At 45.0% G+C, this 19325-nt stretch overlaps 2 protein-coding genes across 2 annotated transcripts in view; one reads left to right on the forward strand and one right to left on the reverse strand.

Annotated features, from left to right (window-relative positions):
- Positions 1-19325, reverse strand: part of SLC7A2 (solute carrier family 7 member 2) — a 363691-nt gene that overhangs the window by 194559 nt on the left and 149807 nt on the right. The gene's annotated exons all lie outside the window — the stretch shown is intronic.
- MTMR7 (myotubularin related protein 7) overlaps positions 1-19325 on the forward strand; it is a 105186-nt gene that overhangs the window by 64182 nt on the left and 21679 nt on the right. The window contains exons 6-7 of the mRNA XM_006744844.3: positions 2678-2812; positions 11586-11718. Of these exons, the coding sequence (XP_006744907.1) occupies positions 2678-2812; positions 11586-11718 (268 nt within the window). The remainder of the gene's footprint in view (positions 1-2677; positions 2813-11585; positions 11719-19325) is intronic.

Below are 19325 nucleotides of genomic sequence, written 5' to 3' on the forward strand. Positions count from 1 at the left end.
GAGACGAACCATGAGAAACTATGGACTCTGAGAAACAAACTGAGGGTTCTAGAGGGGAGGGGGTGGGGGAATGGGTTAGCCTGGCCATGGGTATTAAGGAGGGCACGTATTGAATGGAGCACTGGGTGTTAAATGCAAACAATGAATCATGGAACATTACATCAAAAAAATAAGGAAGGAAAAAAAATAACACAAAGTTTTTATAATAGTGCTCGCCACATAATAAGCATTCAAAAAATGTTGGGTATTTTAATTACTAGTAGTGTTGTAGATGAGACGCTCCCATGACAGTTTACCATTGAAGAGTTTTCCCTCTGCGCTCAGGTGACCGACATCAGTGAGAAAGGCTGCCAGGCAAGGGTAATATTCTCTCAACAGCAGGACGGTCTGGGGTATGTTCAAGGTGAGCAGACGCACCCAAGGCTACTTATGCTCCACACAAAATTGGTAACTATATGTTAGCCCCAAGGCAATGAAGAAGTCCCTGTGGAGTATGTCTATAGGTTATTAAGAAAATATAACTATGAAATATTAAAACATAGTTGGTTTAATCTATCTGGTTTAGTTTATTGACCACATTGCATAGTGTAACTATTCTGACTTAACCCCTCACTTAAACTGGCTGCCCGCATCCTGCAGGTAATTACTGATGGTCCTTGTTACTCCCTGGCTTCGTTTCCTAGTTGGAGTCCCTCTGGGTCAGGGGGTTCAGGTGTGGTGTGTGCATTCTCAGACAAATTCTCAGCGTGTAAATGTGTTTCCTTCCTGTCTAACTCTTCCGATACTCTAAGGAATTACCCAGTGGTAGCTGTGTTAACTAGTATCTCTTCAACCCCGAAGAAGTGTCAGGTAGAACCAGCTCAGAACTGTTCTCTCAGCTGCCAGAATGCCCTCAGGACAGGGGGGCAGAGCCTGAAGAAACAGGACCCACAGGGGAAGCATTAGGAAAGCCCTCTGGGGCGATTTGCTTTCTATCCATCGAAGCTGCTTGCCTTTTGTTCCCAGCCCGCCTTTGGTCCCTGCCCTGCTTGCCTTTCTCCTCCAGGACCTCCCTCTTCCCAGCTGTCCTCATCCGGGTTCGGGCCCCCCAGTCCTTTCTCCTCCAGGCTGCAGTTGCACTTCTGCCAATAATTCAAGAATCCTACAACTCTGGAGCAACTCTGCTGCCCCTCTGCTTTGCCTGCCACTCTGCCATGTATTTCCCTCCTGGATTCTGAACCTGGCTGCGGGGCCCAGAGTTCTTTTTCTCTTTTTTCTTTTTAAGATTGATTTATTTATTTGAGAGAGGGGGAGAGAGAGAATGTGAGTGAGCGGGGAGGGGCAGAGAAGAGAATCTCCAGTGGACTCCTCACTGAGCGGGGAGCCTGACACGGGGCTCGATCCCACAACTCTGAGACCATGACCTGAGCTGAAGCCAAGAGTCGGACCTTCAGCCTGCTGAGCCACCCAGGCGCCCCAGAGTTCTTGACCGACCTCAGTGGTTGCCCTCGCTGTTACAGGGTGGTTCTGGAACGCTCTGGCAGTGGCCCAGTTATGCACCGAGCTGTTCTGCGGTTCTCGGGCTTGCCTGCAGGTCCTCAGCTGAAGGATGGTAGAGTTATTGAGAAACATTCCCACTTTTTCCAGTGAGGAGCACCAGCGCTTCCTTTTTTTCTGGGGAAGCCCAAAGCCTAGCTAAGTCGTCCTGGGTTGAACTTCAGGGACAGTTAAGCTGTGCTTGGACTCGGAGCTGGGCTGTCCCTTCCTGGACAGAGTCCTGCAGGGCGGGCACCCTGAGCGGGCTCTGCCACCGTCATTGTCAGGGAGTTTGCCCTGCTTTGCCTGCCCGCCTGCAGCAAGGGGCCTCTCTTCCTCACCGGCCGCCACTCTCATCCAGTGGGCTCACAGCCTCAGTGTGGATTCTTGGCAAGAGTCGTTCCTTTAAGTGTGAAAATAAAATCTAAGTCCCTAAAAAGCACTTTGCCTCAGAAGTCTCAGTTTTATAGCTGCGAGGATGTACCCACACTCCCCTCCTAATACCTCAGGGAAAGGTTTACGCTATTGCACACGTCGGCTGCCAGAATCGCAGACTAGGGAAGTGGCAGACTAGAACGCAGACTGACGCCAGAGGAACCCCCTGCTCCTAGCTCGCCAGGGGCAGCCTGGGGGAGTGCCTGCTCTCCTGGGGGGCAAAGGTAGCAGCCTCCTGGCCTTTCATCACAGCAGAAACTTCCCGGACATCTAGGATTAGAATTGGTTTTTAGTATTTGTGATGTTTCCAAACGAGCTGGTAAAAATTGATGGAAAACATGACACAATAACTTATTTATTTATTTATACTTTACTAGTCTTGCTATTAGCAGTATCTTGTAAATTTTAGGAGAATAGTTATTTACTTTATATTTCTGCCTTCAGCAGGAAAATGAAATAATACCAGTAAAAGGGAAAGTAGGCTACGTAAATGGCTTTATATTTCATAATTTAGATCCCATCTGAACATCCATATTCACTCCTAATTTCTTACGCAGAGAAACTTTGCACTGCTTGCCCTGGTAGTGGTTTCTCTGGCCTGAATTAAAAAGAAACCAAGCTCGATGTTTGGAAGGCATGAAGATGCTTCTACAAGCCGGCTTGGGGCTCGTTGCTGGGGCCGCGGTCTCGAGGTATCAGTGGGAGCTGACGCTGCCGTGTCCCGCAGGCCTCCATCTGCCGAAGCAGCCAGCCCCTGTCCGGCTTCAGCGCCCGGTGCCTCGAGGACGAGCAGATGCTCCAGGCCATCAGGAAAGCCAATCCGGGAAGCGACTTCATTTACGTCGTGGACACCCGGCCCAAAGTAAGTGTTGCCGTTCCTGTGCGTGTCTTTGCAGCCCTGAATCGTGAACCTGGAGACGAGACAAAGGTAAACAGACTGTCGTCCCCGCTCTGGGTGCCTCATTGGCAAGGGCGGATGTTCCTCTTTGTATAGTCAGGATGGGGCCGCCCTGCTTGGCTGAGTGTTTCTCCACGGGGGAGTGTGTTTGCACCTGCGAGTTGTTTCCGGGGGTGTCCTACGCTCCTCATCACGCAGAGCCTTTCGAGAGTTCTCCTGCTCCTAGCATCGTGCCAGGTACACGGTGCACACAACCAATGAGTGTGGTTTAATTTTGGAGCTTGTTCTCCTAAATACACCAAATTATTTATTTATTTATTTGTTTTTTTGGTTTATTTCTAAAATTGACCTTTTCTGTCCTAACAGTAAGAAATTACTGCAGAGCTCCCACAGTTCATGTTTTGTGAGGTGTTCAGCTATACTATTTCAAATTCAACCTTGTAGAGCGATCTGGATCTGTGACTCGGGAAGATTTACAATATACAATGTCAAGTAAAAAAAAATCACAAAATAATATGCATACTATTGTGTTTATGTCAAATAAAACTACAGGCATATAAAAATTTCTGTTAAAATAAGAAAAGATCTGGAAGGATAAACGCCAACCTGTTAAAATTCCATGGAGAAGGGAGGATTTAGAGAGGTAGAGAACTTTCTACATGTCTCTTGTTTGAAAAAAAAATTTTTTTTTGGAGTTTTATTTATTTGACAGAGAGGGAACACAAGCAGGGTGAGCGGGAGAGGGAGAAGCAGGCTTCCCACCGAGCAGGGAGCCCGATGTGGGGCTCAGTCCCAGGACTCTGGGATCATGACCTGAGCCGAAGGCAGACGCTTAACGACTATGCCACCCAGGCGCCCAAAAATATTATTTTAATTATGCATGTATTCATATACTGATTTTATAATTTAATAAAACAGTCAACAGGAAATAATGGATCTAGTTGTCAAGGGGTAAGCCAAGTCCATCTTGCAGAGTATCTCTCAGTCACAGAGGCCCACGCATTGTATGATTCCATTTATGTGAAATGTCCAGAACAGACAGATCCATAGAGACAGAAGGTAGGCTGGTGGTTGCCTCGAGTTAAGAGGATTGGAGGAAGTGGGGTGACAGCTAATGGGTAGAGGGTTTCATTTTGGGGTGATTAAAATGTTCTAGAAATAGATTGTGGTGATGGTTACACAACTCTCTAAATATACCAAACATCACTGAATCGTGCAATTTTAGCGGATGAATTGTATGGCCTGTGTGTTATATGCCCACGAAGCTATTTTTTTTTTTTTTTAAGATTTTATTTATTTATTTGACAGAGAGAGACAAAGCGAGAGAGAGAACACAAGCAGGGGGAGTGGGAGAGGGAGAAGCAGGCTCCCTGCAGGGACCCCAATGCGGGGCTCGATCCCAGGACCCTGCGATCATGACCTGAGCCGAAGGCAGATGCTTAATGCCTGAGCCACCCAGGCGCCCCTCCAACGAAGCTATTTTCTAAAAAGAGCATAAGGACACAAGAAACATTAGAACAGGAAGCAGGAATTATGACCGACAGCCCCAATCGCTTAAAAGTATACACAGATGTGTAGACTAGGTAACTATAGACATAGTCTATACTCATGGGCCATATGAGAATTGAGAATTTTGTATTACCCATTATGTGGGCACTCAGACCCTGGCAGTTTTCAATGCTTCTCTGAGCCTCATGTCATCAAATGCTGTGATTCATGGCCTGGTTCCCTTAACTTGATGTTTTCCTGGCGTAAGTAAGATCAGCGCCCTGGTCGTCCCCGTGACCTCCAGTAGTCCCGAGCTCCTGACCGAAGTGCAGCTGTGGGGTACTGGGCGGGGCGGCGGTGAAGTCGTCTCTCTCAGATACCAGATCAGCAAATCTGCCCCGGAGATCAAGGATACAACCCATGTTACAGCCAGGTCCTGTTCCAGCAGATGATACGTAGGGGATTCTCTTCCTTTTAGGTAGTCTGAAAACAAAACACACTGGTAAGAATTTCCAACCGGAAGACAAAACAAAAACAAAACAAAGCTGGTCTGCTGGTAGATTTTCACCTGAAAGATACCAGCAGCCCTCTGACTTGACTGTTCTCTTTGCATGTGTGCTTTTCTCTCTGGCCCATCGCACTGTCACCCCTCCCTGCTAACCTTGACTCTTTTCTGTCCTCTTCATTGTACCTTCCGTGTAAGTAAAGTGCAGCTGTTTGGCATTTCCTCGTGACCAGAGGTGAATTAAAGAACGCCTGCGTCTTAGGCACATGTACTGAGCCCGAGGTAAGAAAAGGAAGGGCAGGGGCTTTCCTGAATTGGGGTGCCCTTCTCCTGTCCTGTGTTCCCAGATTTAAAAAAAAAAGCCAGACAGATTCACCTACTCGTTCCAGGGCCAGTGATGGAAGTGTGTACTATGCCACATAAACCTTTTGGGACGTGTGGCAGTTGTTGAGACAGGCGGATTCCGGATTTAAAATGAATTAATCCAGAGGATTTGATTTGAAGGGCATATTTAGCATGAAGCGTGTTTACTTGAGGCGATAAGAAGTTTGATGCTGATCCATTAAAGAAAACTGGTGTCTCCTCCGAGGGCCCCATTCTTGTATTTGCTCACACATCCCCACACTTCACGTGAGTTTTAAACTGCTTAGATCTGTTCGTTCAAGAACAAGGCTGTTGATTTTTGGTTCCCGAGTGTTAGGCTTCCTTGGTAGCCAGGAGATGGAGCTCAAGCTTGCTCTAGGCGGTGGCAGTGGGAAATGGGGCCCCTGCCCTGGGTTTGCTCTCAGGATCGGGAGCATCTGGATCATTCCTGCCCTGGGAGCAAGGCTCACCCCACACGCTGCCTGTTGAGATGAAAGCCTTCTGAATTGCTTGTTGACATTAAAATCTTGGGAGGCAGAGGCGGTGAGGTCCTCAGCATGTATTGAATATCTGCTCAAAAACAACTATACCCTTGGGGTCATATGTTACTGCTGGGATTTGGTGCCTTAAGAAGATAGGAAACAGTATCGATGCACTAGACGTTGAATTGTAAAATGAGAGGAACTAATTTTCTCTCAGCCTTGTCGACGACTTCTTGTTACTTTAGCCTGGGACTTTGCTGAGCTTGTAATAATGCTCGTTTAATTCTGACAATAATCCTGAAAATGAGGAGATGTAGATTTGGAGAGGTTAAATAATCTGCCCAAGGTTGCAGAGTTCAGGACAGAGCCCACGTGCCAATCCGGGCTCACCTGTGGCCAAAGCCTGTGCTCCTTCCACTCGACCACAGTGCTGTTCACAGCAATCTCCAGGGGAGCCTTGTGTCCACATCAGCCTCAGGACGGTTGGCACCTCCGAGCACACACCTAGTGAACCTGGAGACACGGAGCTGAAGAACCAACCAGAAGCTCATCCGGAATCAGGCCAGGGTCAGAGGAGCCACGAGGGCTCTGAGCTGGGCTCTGCTGCCAGAACCTTGGGAGGGAGCCCTGAACAGTGCTGAGAAGGGGGGAGGTTAGGTAACCACCCGCCTCCGCTAATGCTCAGCCTCTTGTCCTTGCTCCTTCTCCAAAGACAGCTTTATGGTTATGGCTTCTAATCGCACCCTGTAAGCAGTTTTTTAGTTGCACTACAGGATGTTGGGTATTTTTGTGTTTCTCTGGGATCGGTAATTAGGTGGTTTCTACTCACCAAATCCTGGGGGGGCGGGGGTCTGAGAGAATCCGTTGTAAAGATTGGGGTGCCTGAAAGAGGAGAATCTAGGACCTCCTCTTTTAGTGGGACGTGTCCCATCCTTGCTGATGGCCACCGTGGCGGTGAGCAGGGGGAAAGGGAGCTGGTAGCGATCAGAGGCGGGGGCAGTCTACACTCCTTCTGTTTGGTAGTGCAGGGGTGGAGGGATTTCCCGTGGGTCAAGTGCACACTGAGGAAGGAAGTACATAGGAGCCATCTTGCTAGTGTCCCTCCAAAGAGGGCTCGTCCCCTGGCGGTCCCCAGCTGCGTGTGTCTGCTGGGGAGCGAAGTTGAGGGGACTGGAAGAGGCCCGAGCCAGGGGGATCTCCCATGTCAGTGACCTGTGTACCCTGTATCTACAAGAGCCCACATACGTGCCCTGGGAGATGCAGCATTTGGACCCTTTTCACCGAGAGGGCAGTGAGGGCCAGTAAGTGTGATGAGAAAAGCAGCAACGTCAATGGAGAGAGAATTGTGGTCTTGCCAGCTTTATAAAAAGACGTTTACCACTTATCCCTCCTCTGTACCCCTCCCCACACCCCCTACACCCCCCCCCAAAGCAGATAGCACCTAGAAGAAAGAGGAAGGGGAAGGGAGTAGGAGAGCAGACCCCTCACCTGTCCTCATAGCCTGTAATGAGGGAAAGAGATAATTTTGCATCATACATGGAATTGGAATTTTAAATGGAGCTGGATGGTGATTTTTCTCTTAGAGTGTAATCCAAAAGCTATTCATTCTGCCTAAGATGTCCTTCAGGGTAGGAAAGGAAGATTTCCCTAGCAGGGTTGTATGCAGTAGTGCAAGAAAGCAAGCCGCCTCATATTTTCATGTTTATGTCACAAGTTCAGGTTCTTCATTTCACCAGTTAGAGATGGAGGGAGGGAAAGGAGCGTCATGGGACGCTCGCTGCTAGGCTGTGGCCCAATCCTCCTCCTGCCAAGATAACTTTTGTTCTCATTTCCCAACCCTGTCAGATCAGCTCCTGTCATTATTCAGGTACAGAATGTACTGTGCTGAAATCTGAGACTGCAGGGTTAAGACAGTTGTAGTCTTCGGAGTGACCAGGCTGACCATTAAGTTGATACCAAGATTATTATTGGCTAAGTTCTCATGGTTTTGGTGTGTCTGACTGACTGATTGATTGAGGGTCAGAGGAAGAATCTGATTCTGCTTCTTAACATTCTTGGCCTGTTCACCTTTCCACTTCACTCCAATATTCAGTCCTTTGTTTGGCCGGTCAGCCGGTCAGTAAATCTTCACTGAGTCCTACTGTGCCAGTTGGAGGGATATGGCCACAAACCAGGCCTGCAGGCGCCCCATGGAGCCTGTGTCCTCCACCCCAGCCCAGGGGATCTTCTCTGCCATCAACACTACATCTTAAGATTTTCAAATAAACCTGGTCAGAATCCTTCAGTTGCTCTCCACCGCCATGGGTAAAGTCTAACCTTCTGACTTGGGCCTCTCTGTAGAGGAGGACTCGAAATAATTTTTAGCCTCCTCTCTCGCTCCTGCTACCATCCATGAACCATTGACCCCACTGGCACTGGTGGGCTCACTGATACCCATATGCCCCTTGATTTTGTGTCCCACCTCTTCTGGAATGCCCTCCCCTTTGTCTCCATTTCCCAGATGATGGAAGTCCATCTCAAGGCCTCTTGCTTTCATGAGACGTGACCCCTGATCCCCTAGGCCACATGGGGCTGCTCACGCCCAGTCCTGGCGGGTCAAGTCCGTTATTATTTGGTGCTGTGTGCTTCCCCGGACACACTCAAAAGCTTATGGTGGCAGGGACAGCTTCTTATTCATCTTTTTATTCTGTTCAGCATCTGACACACAGTAAGTGTTCATTAGGAGTTTGTGGGGAGGGCGCCTGGGCTCAGTCGATTAAGCATCTGCCTTCGGCTCGGGTCATGGTCTCAGGGTCCTGGGATGGAGCCCTGTGTTGGGCTCGCTGCTCAGCGGGGGGTCTGCTTCTCCCTCTGCCCCTTCCCCCATTTGTGCTTTCTCCCACTCTCTCTCAAATTAAGAAAAAAAAAAAAAGGAGTTTGTGGAGAAATGAGTGGGTTCTTTTTATTTCACTGATAAGATTTTCTGCCCTCATAGATGCTGAGATTATCAAATAGTGGCGTGATCTTGGGTGAGAAAGCGGTATTTTTTTTCCAGCTCTACTTGTTATTTCTCTGTTGTATTCCTTATGCATAAAGTGAAGCTGGAATGCAGTTACCTCCAATGTTTCATTTATTCGAGAATTTTTTGGAGTTGAGATGAACAGCTTTCCCTTGGTTCGTGAGATGGAGTTCTCAGCCAAAGGCACGGGGGACAAATTAGACTTACTCTAATACTGTTTGATATATACAAGGCACACTCTATCTGGAGATTTATAAAATAGGTCCAGGGTAGCTTCTTGAATTTGTATTACTCATAAAACCGTACTTCCTGCTTTGACGGTTCAGCATTTGCTACACTATCCTGATAGGTCTCCGGTGAAATCTGTGGAAACCTTGACAAAGTACACTTTGGATGATAGATTAAATATTGCCATCTTCTGTTCATTATGAGAAGTACCATTGACTTTCAAGAAGCCATCTTGTGTTGCTCCTTTCCTTTGAAAGACTATCAACAAATTATCCCAGGTCACAGGTACTCAACTATGTAAAAATGTGAACACAGAGTTCTAATCATACATTCAAATGATAATACTAATGATATATGGGGTTTTATTTATTACACTATTAGAAAAGAGTATCTCTGAAGTATGTGGTGGGTAGGTTTAACTTGAATTATTTAAGATACAGAGGAAATATAAGGCTCATGTAGCATCGGGATTCTTGCAAGTATCCTATTAATTGTTTTATTTTATAAAGCTTGTTGTAAAGGCTAGGGCAGCAGCTTTGGAAAATAATCATACAAAGGAGTGATATTTTATAACAGTACGCTTCAAAAGAATAATGCCTGTAGGTAATTTTAGAGAGAAATTTCCCCTTAAAATATTTAAAAATTGTAAAGCATAGGGTGCCTGGGTGGCTCAGTTGGTTAAGCGACTGCCTTCGGCTCAGGTCATGATCCTGGAGTCCCGGGATCGAGTCCCGCATCGGGCTCCCTGCTCAGCGGGGAGTCTGCTTCTCCCTCTGACCCTCCTCCCCCTCATGCTCTCTGTCTCTCATTCTCTCTCTCTCAAATAAATAAATAAAATCTTTAAAAAAAAAATAAATAAAAATTGTAAAGCATAAACAGGAGTTGTCTTCAAAATAGCATCATTTTTGTATTTTTTTTTTTTTCTTGAGGAAGGCCAAACCCTTTATTCTCATAGCATGCCCAGGAGAAAGGTGACAATCACTGGGAAGTGTCTTGGGCTGATGGGCCCCAGCTGATGTCATAAGCGCTAAATCGTGAGCAGGACCGCTACGGAGAAGGGAGGTGTCCACCAGCCCCAGCTCGGAGGGGCACCGGCTTGCCCTCTGCTGCTTCAGTTTTCACTTCTAATACGTGTTATGTTTATTAGTTAAATTACAAAGCTAATATAATCTTGGTAACAGAGAATACAGAGGCATCTAAAGTAGGATTGATAGTGTCCCCTGGCACTTGTCACCTCTGTGTTTCTGCTCTAACCGCTGCGAGGTTGGTATCGTCATTCATACATTTTAATCTGCTTATTCAAACGTGTATAAACATAAATATGCATCTGTACTTTGTTTTACAAGAAATGAGATTATTGTATGAATATTATTCTTTAGGTTACTCTTTTCACTTAACCATGTCATGGGCCAATTCCAAATCAGTCTGTCTGTCTCTGTCTCTGTGTCTGTCTCTCTCCAAAATCCATGTCTTTTTGCCCCTGTAGAAGTTCAGGGTGTGAATATACCATAATTTATCTACCCATCGCCCTATTGAGATACTCATAGGTTTTCAGGTTTTTACTATTATAAAGTTTTAATGGACATCTCTCTTTATGTGCTGGTAGTTTTAATTGTGTGAAGTAAAGATCTGGGCCAAAGAATACTTATGTTTTTAACTTAGCTTAGTTTTTAGCTTCATTTTTTTAAACTTGGCTTTTTGAGAAGTGTTTGTTAATTTGTGAAATCGATATATTTTTTCTGGCGGTGAGTTCCTGGTGTCAGTTCTCTGCCGGGGAGAACCTGCCTGCCTTTTGTGGACAGAAGTTGAACATGATCAGTGGTAGTGTTTCCTAGGTTGTGACCACCCACGTAGCCAAACAGCAAGGATGGAATTTTAGCAATAATACATGCATCCCAGAAATGTATTTCCCAGCTAAGGCAGGACTTGTCCCCTGCCTGGTTTTAGTTACACAGGATGGGGGCAGAAGTTTGCATTTAATAAATTTCTTTGAAGTCTGTTCTCTTTAACCCAGTTTGTACTGGGAAACCCCCACCATATACAAAATTGTAGTAATGAGAGTGGTCCAAAAGACCTCTTAGCAGGTCTCTAGATTGAAATAAAATCACTGGAGAAATGGCCCTGGAGATAGTTCTACATGTGCTTGCCATTTTAGTCAGTGAGTCCTGCTCAAGGTTTAATTGGGGGATTCTTATAGGCAGATTAAAATCACACCACCATTCCTATAGGATAATGTGTTTATTGGTAATATAATACTGGAAGATATAATTTAACTCACAGAGCTTTGGATTTCCCCCTGTATCTGCTGATATTCTTCTGCCAACCTACAGGTTATAACGTTTGGTTAAGTCAGGGCAAGGTGGCTCTATCACAGAATTCCATACTCAATTTGGCATCTCTGATGGAACCACGACAGACATCTCCAGAAGGGTTTATCTGTAGAATGCTTTCCAGCTAAGAAAGTGTTCCTTGCATCAACACATTTATGCTGTTGAGTATAAGCTCAGCAGGAGTGCCTGGAATCACATAGCTTGGTAGGATGTTCCAGTGATTTCAAACATGTTATGTTTCTGCACACCATTTTGAATGCTGTTATCGCTGTCGGTGAGATGTTTAGGTTGTTTTATGCCCTGAATATCATTGGTGACTACTCTGTTTTGCTGACCACCGCAGCTCAATGCGATGGCAAATCGTGCCGCAGGGAAAGGCTATGAGAACGAAGACAACTACTCCAATATCAAGTTTCAGTTTATCGGGATAGAGAACATCCATGTCATGAGGAGCAGTCTGCAAAAAATGCTGGAAGGTAAGCCATTTCCTTATGCACAGCATTAAAAAAAAATACAGTGAAAGGTTGTAATGTCAAGCAGAATAAGATAGTCTTTTGTTTTTTAAATTGTTTTTACCATGATGCTGTTTATATAGGTGGGGTAAGTCACACGAGAATATCGTATTGCATTAAACATTTAAGCCTTTCTCTTATTTTTTGCAAGTGTCATGGGGAAATGGTTTTTCACTTGGTTAGCAAAGTCAGGCACCGTCCAGGGCTTAGTATCTAAGATAAAAGTGCACAGGAGTATTTTTTCTTTCTCCCTCATGATACTAGTTTGACCCACATTCAAGGCCATTTAGATAAAACAGTCCTACATTTAAAGCAATAGCCAGCTCTGTTCACGTGTGGAGAGGAGTGTATGAAATGAATCCCGGGGGCCGAACGGCCATTAGAGGCGAGGGCGTTGCCTCCCATTTCTCCCCGCCACAACCGCGGCAGTGCGCCTGCGCCTAAATCACGTGCCCACCGGCGTCCCGCCCCTGCCCCTGCCCCCAGCTCCTTACGCCGCAGGACACATACACACAGGCTTATGGGGGAGGAAATGGCAAAGATGGATTAGGTAATGCGCAACAGCCATTCTTGTGGCCAAACCAGCCATAAGCTGATTAGCAGAAATTCTGCATTTCAAGCAAAACCGGCCTCATTTACTGCTTATGCTCCATGTGATTATAAAGGCGCGCAAGGAGGCATCTAGTGCCACAGTCCACCACTTCTGGCTCTATTAGGAGCCGCAGAGAAAGGGGGAGGCAAAACACTTTGCTTTGTACCTTGGGGTCCTGGAAAGGCTGTGAACGCTGTGCTTGCCCTCGGCGTGAAGGCCCTGGAAAGGTGGAGCCGAGCGCGAGGACAGTGGGCTGTCTGAATAGGAAAGGCAGGGTGGAATGAAGGAGGACAAAGAAAGTGCTGAATTCCTTTTTTCTAAAGGGGTACACATTTGCTCTCAGCATGTAGTTCTCTGCTTCATGGGAAGGATAGGGGGTAGTGAGAACCTGCGGGTGGGGCTGGAGGGCCTTGAGGAGCACATTCCTGATTTCCATTCTCCCTCCTGGATTCCCTGGGTCAGCGCCCTGGCTGTGAAACTTGCAGCCCAGCAGCCACCTTCACTGGGCTGTTACCTGCCATAAAATGAGAAGCTTGGACTGATAATTTCTCCGGGTCCTTCCAGCTGTGTCGGGTCTGTGACTACAGTTTGATGCCCCTGGTTGCAAATATTTGGACTTTGGACATTTGAATCGTTAGAAGAAATCTCATCCTAAATCTGAAAAAAAAAAAAAAAAAAAAATCACGGCCCCAGAGAATCTCCATCTTATTTTCACGGGAAATCTGCCACGGCTCAGGTCACTGTAAGGGAACCTTGGGCATGATTGTTGGAGCTTTTTTTTTTTTTTTTAAAGGTTTTATTTGAGAGAAAGACAGCGAGCATGAGCAGGGGGAGAGGCAGAGGGAGAGAGACAAACAGACTCCCTGCTGAGCAGGGAGCTGGACGCCGGACACGGGACTCCATCCCAGGACCCTAGGATCATGACCTGAGCCGAAGGCAGACGCTTAACAGACTGAGCCTCCCACGTGCCCTGATTGTTTGAGCTTCTTAAACTTCTGGAGATAATCATGGGCCGTGTGGCTGTCCGTGCTATAAGCTGTGCTTTTTAGGTGTCAAAAAATCGGACCAGCTTTGTACTGTTGTTAAAAGGATAGTTTAACATTAGTATGAAAGGTGTGCATCACTGTCAGAATCATTAAAAAACGTTTAGGTTGTTATGCTTCATATTTTTCATTTAGTAATTTCATAAGCTGACTTCCGACAACCTACATTTTCTTCAATTCAGAAAGTAGCTCTTCGGAGTTTTGATAACCTATCACTCTGACTTGAGTTTTGGAGCTAGCATTTATTTGGTTTCTTATTAGGAACCATTTCTCCCGCCCTTCTACCTGTGGTCTGACTCTCTTCTTCTAAAGGATGTCAAACTGACCGAGTCCTGGAGGGCAGTCCCTGTTCCATGAGGGATCACAGTAATTGGACATCACTTTTCAGCTCTCTGTCAGTGCAGTAAGCAAGGACAACCTTCTGGATGCCTTTCAGGGAACTTGACCAATGTTTGACTATCTGTTTTTACCAAGTAAATTATAAACCACTTGTGGAGGCTCAGCTGATGAAGTGATGCAATCAGACCCACCTTCTAGGGCTTTTCCTGCTTCCAACAGCTGTCCTTGGCATCAAAGAGATTGGACGGTTTGTGTTGCTGGTCACTTGGTAGGAAGAGGGATAGTGCATTTTTATTCATGGTTATTATTGTCTTTGATTTTTTTTTTTTTTTTACCACTGTTAACATTATCAGAATAGATTTTGAATAACAGAAAAGAAAAAAATTGTTTGCATTCTGGCTCTGTGTGTGAGCAAGAGCTGCAGGATATTTCATCAGAAACTGAAATTTAGGACCAAGTTCACATCCGGTGTAGGTCCTTTTATAAAGGTCACTTAATTTTAGCTTTGATTTATAAGTCCTAAAGCAAACTGTGTTGCGGTATTCACACCTCGCAATGAGATAGTAATGATCCCTTCCAGTTATGTAGCAATTTTGTAATTGTTTTCTACAGTGCTTTCCCTCTTGATCATACAATGTCTTTCCCTCAAATAATAAAGGGATGCCCTATTTTTTCTTTTTTTATTGGGACAGTCAATAAGAAAGCCCACATTTCTCTGCCATATGGACCACTCTATATATGCTATTCACAACATGGCAGGTTCTTTTTTTTTTTTTTTAACATTTTATTTATTTATTTGACAGAGAGACACAGCGAGAGACGGAACACCAGCAGGGGGAGTGGGAGAGGGAGAAGAAGGCTTCCCACTGAGCCGGGACCCCGATGCGGGGCTCGATCCCAGGACCCTGGGATCATGACCCGAGCCAAAGGCAGACGCTTAACCGACTGAGCCACCCAGGCGCCCCGGCAGGTTATTTTTTCAAAGCTTAACTCTCCAGTTCTAAAATCTAGTATATTACATTAAAAAAATATATGTTTCCTTAAGTAGGCTCTACACCCAGTGTGGAGCCCAACACAGGGCTTGAACTCATGACCCTGAGATCAAGACTGAGCTGATGTCAGAGCCAGACACTTAACCAACTGAGCCACCTAGGCATCCCACATTTAAAAATATTTTATATTACATATTTAAGTTTTTAAAAACACGCACTTCCCAGGGTCTCATAACAAAGCAGGATTTGAGCCTAGTACTGTATTCTATCATGTTAGAGCACAACTCATTGATTTGTGGGTACGGTGTTGGACAGGCTCACAGATAACCACCCCACATAAGAATGGTGTTATAACATCTACGGGGTAATTACTATGTACCCGACACTGTTTTAATTTTCTCAGGTGTATTTATTCAAGTAGTCCTCAGGGCAGTCTTGTTAGAGCTATTCTTTTTTTTTAAATTCAATTAGCCAATATATCATTAGCCATCATTAGTTTTTTGATGTAGTGTTCAATGATTCATTAGTTGTGTATAACACCCAGTGCTCATCAGATCACGTGCCCTCCTTAATGCCTATCACCCAGTTACCCCATACCACCACCCCCTCCCTTCCACAACCTTCAGTTTGTTTCCTGGTGTCAAGAGTCTCTCATGGTTTGTCTCCCTCTCTGATTTCTTCCCATTCATTTTTCCCTCCCTTCCTCTATGGTCATCTGCACTATTCCTTATGTTCCACATATGAGTGAAACCATATGATAATTGACTTTCTCTGCTTGACTTATTTCACTTAGCATAATGCCCTCCAGTTCTATCCACGTCTATGTAAATGGTAGGTATTCATCCTTTCTGATGGCTGAGTAATATTCCATTGTATATATGAACCACAGCTTCTTTATCCATTCATCTGATGATGGACATCCCGGCTCCTTCCACAGTTTGGCTCTTGTGGACATTGCTGCTATGAACATTGGGGTGCATATGGCCCTTCTTTTCACTACATCTGTATCTTTGGGGTAAATACCTAGTAGTGCAGTTGCTGGGTTGTAGGGTAGCTCTTTAACTTCCTGAGGAACCTCCATACTGTTTTCCAGAGTATCCTCATTGTACAGATGAGGAAATTGAGGTGCAGAGGCTGAAGAACTCATGCAAACTCACAACAGTAGATGATAGAACCAAGATTTTCACCTGATCCGTATGGATCCAGATGCCACACTCTTCACCACTTGGCTTTTATGGCCTCTCTAGGTAGCCGGTTGGGTAGAAAGTACCCTGGCCTGAGAGTCTGAAGACCTGGGTTTGGGTTCTTGCTTTATAGTCTCTGAATAAACTTGAACAAACCTCATTTCCTGTATTTGTAAAACAACGTTAGTAATGTATCATCCCTCACTTACAGATTTATTGAAAAGATTCCTTGCAAACTATAAAGTGCTTTCTTTCCATTGTAAGGTGCATTATGCTTTCTCTTGAGAAGCAATACTGCACTTGGAAATAAGTACTGAATAAAATGGGTAAGTTAATGGGCTATAGATTAATTCAGTCAGCAAGATAAATATTTGGGAGGTCCCGGGCCTTTTTATGAGTAGCTTTTCTCAATTTCTTTATTCAAGAGACATGGAGTAAGACAGCACAATTTCAGAGGCATGGAAGTGCTTGCCTTGTGATAACGGTCAATGTCCACTCAGCAAAAGTCCATCAAAAATAATTTAATAAACCACCTCTGAGGCCTTGTGGACGTTTTCTCAGCAAATTATTTCACAGAGATACAAACCTCAGCCCAGTGGCAGGTCATGTGGGAATGGGTCCTGAGCACAGGAAGAAAGGCCAGTGTCCATTCAGCAATTTGGGCAATACTACAGTGAAGAGCTGTTTGAAAGGGGCCAGAGTCGATGCAATTTAAAAGATTGAAATCTTTTTAGCAGGCCCCAAAGTGTAACCACATTTGTCATATTCCCCGGAATTGTAGACATTGACAGTGGAGAAAGTTTTGTGGCAAAATCAGGTGGCCTCAGAGATCATATCTGATCTGCACTTTTGTGTGAAGTTTCTAAGGCCAATTATTCAGAACCTTCATTAGGTGTAGAAAGGATGGTTGAAAGCAGAGAATTTTGAGTATGTCATGGGAGGCGGCGGGTATTATGGTCATCCGACTAACTGCTCTGGTCTCCCTGCCAAGTTGCCTTGGGCACACCAAGGTCTAGAAAGGAGCAGACCCTAACACACCCAGCTCTGAGGGTCCCGTGAAACACTTCTCTCTGCTCAGAGTTACGGTTGTGGCTATCAGTTCAAATGTCCCCTTTGTTGGAGACTTTCTTGCTCACCTCATGTCTTTATTAGGTGATGACTAATTCAACCTGGAAGATATCTTTATAGATATTCAGATTTAAGTTTTTCAATTTAAAGTATTTCCTATTACATTGCCTACAGGTTGACAAAGTTCTACCAGATATGAGCTAATAAAAGGCTATAAAAGTTCATCTTTTTTCTGTTCTTTATGTTTTGCCTTTTTACCACTATTAATTTCCTCAATTACTAACCCGTTAAATGAGACAGCCAACAAGACCTGGCTGAAAATCTGGTTATTGTCCTTCAAAAGTTAGCAACAAGGCATGGTTTTCCACACAGAAAACCTAATTTCCCAGTAAAGTGGAACTAGATAGCTTCACATCTGAGGTTTTTCAAAGAGTGTTTGGTATGACCAACAGGCCTGTCCTGTCAGGCTTTACTAGTTATCAATCCATGGTCACTTGGAGGAAAGAAATAGATCAAGAGCATGTACCTTGCTCTCTGTGGTGTTGTAAGAGGATGCAGAATGTGGCCAGTGAATGCTGGGTATCAGCTAATCTGGACAAGCATATCCTAAGCACTAAGGCGTGGAGAACAGAGCGGGCCCCTTGGGGGGATAGGGAACGTGGACTGGACTCCAGCTCAATTATTTACGGACTGTGTAACCATGGATGATGACTCAGTAAACTTCTTTAAGCCACCTTTCCAATCTGTGTATTGGGAGTAAATAATACCCCATCTGGTAGAGATTGTATGTAGAGTAGCAGGAACAATCCCTGCTTAGAGTAAGTATGGAATAAGTTGGTGCTACAGAAGTTCTCTCCGACATTTGTCTGTACGTCAAATAGTTATTGAGAGTTTTCTACATGCTGGGCATTGGGTAGAAAAATGCTTTATTCATTAATACAAAATGAGGTACTGATTTTGATGTAGGGCAAAAATCATGGGCAGGAAGAAAAGATGATGCTTGCTTATTACTGAGGGCTATCCCTGGGTAAGGTTGAATGTTTTAACTGGATGTCAAAGTCAAAGACTTCATCTCTGGGTGACATTATCAAGGAGAGGACAAACAAAATGATTTAATGAGAACAGTGGCTATTTTCATCCTAATTATGCTGTCCTGGGCGCCTGGGTGGCCCAGTCGTTAAGTGTCTGCCTTCGGCTCAGGTCATGATCCCAGGGTCCTGGGATTGAGCCCCGCATCAGGTTCCTTGCTCGGGGGAAGCCTGCTTCTCCCTCTCCCCCTGTCCCTGCTTGTGTTCCCTCTCTCAGTATCTCTCTCTCTGTCAAATAAATAAATACAGTCTTTAAGAAAATAATTATGCTGTCCCTTGACGTTCACTGAGATAATTCAAAGATTAATTTCACCCTCAGAATTATTGTTTTATATTTTGTTCATCATGATGGTTAGGTTTTGGATAACTAGGGCATGTACAAAAGGAATGCTGTAGAAGACAGTGCCTCCCGTGCAACTAAAGGTAGACATGACTAATTTTAGTGACAAGGCGAGCTGGTTTTCCATAAGGCTGTAGTTGGGGGTTGGCCATTCGGTATTTGCTTGCCAGCGATGGTAAGGTTTGAGATTTGGTGAGAATGTTGGTCCTGGCAGTGTTCTCAGCGTGGGATGAGCCCCCACCCGCTCCCTCCCCTGCTGCTTATCTCACCACTTCAATTATTTGCTGCCACCATCTTCATCTTACATGATTCCTGGGTCTTCTCTCCAGTGCCTACCGCTAATACTTTATATCCACCCCGACTTCCTAGCCTCTCAGCATTTTCTCCCAGTCTAGACTTCTCTATTTCCATTTGCTTTAAGTTTCCTATTTAGACTTTAAGCCTTACCTTCAGTTAACTTCCTGTTCATCCTGGCTCAGTTTGCATAGTGACTTAATTATTCTCTATTTGAAGTGGAAAAAATACAGAAGTTGGAGTCAAGGGAGCTAGATTCCTCTCACCGTGTCCTTACTGGGCCGCTAGCATCTGAACCTGTTCATTTTCTGTAAGTTGAGAGAATCAAACCTACTGTAGATGGGAGGTTGTGTTAGCTCACTGAGAGAAAACCACCAAGGCCCAAGCTTTTATACATGGATGTAATATAAATGGGCACATACATGTTTTCATTTATTTGCCACAAGTGGTGTTTTTAGACACAAATTCACGTGCAAAGCTAATAAATGCTGAGGGCATTCTTTTGTGAACCTGCTGCTTGATGTCCCTCAGGACAATGGTAATTAGTACTACTGGAGCTCATGTGTGTATCCACGGACTGTACACGCTTTCACGTTTATCAGTAGCTGGACACACGCATACTCATGCACAT

This window comes from Leptonychotes weddellii, chromosome 2 (assembly GCF_054177405.1).
Source record: "Leptonychotes weddellii isolate Sample4059 chromosome 2, ASM5417740v2, whole genome shotgun sequence".
NCBI classification, from domain to species: domain Eukaryota; kingdom Metazoa; phylum Chordata; class Mammalia; order Carnivora; family Phocidae; genus Leptonychotes; species Leptonychotes weddellii.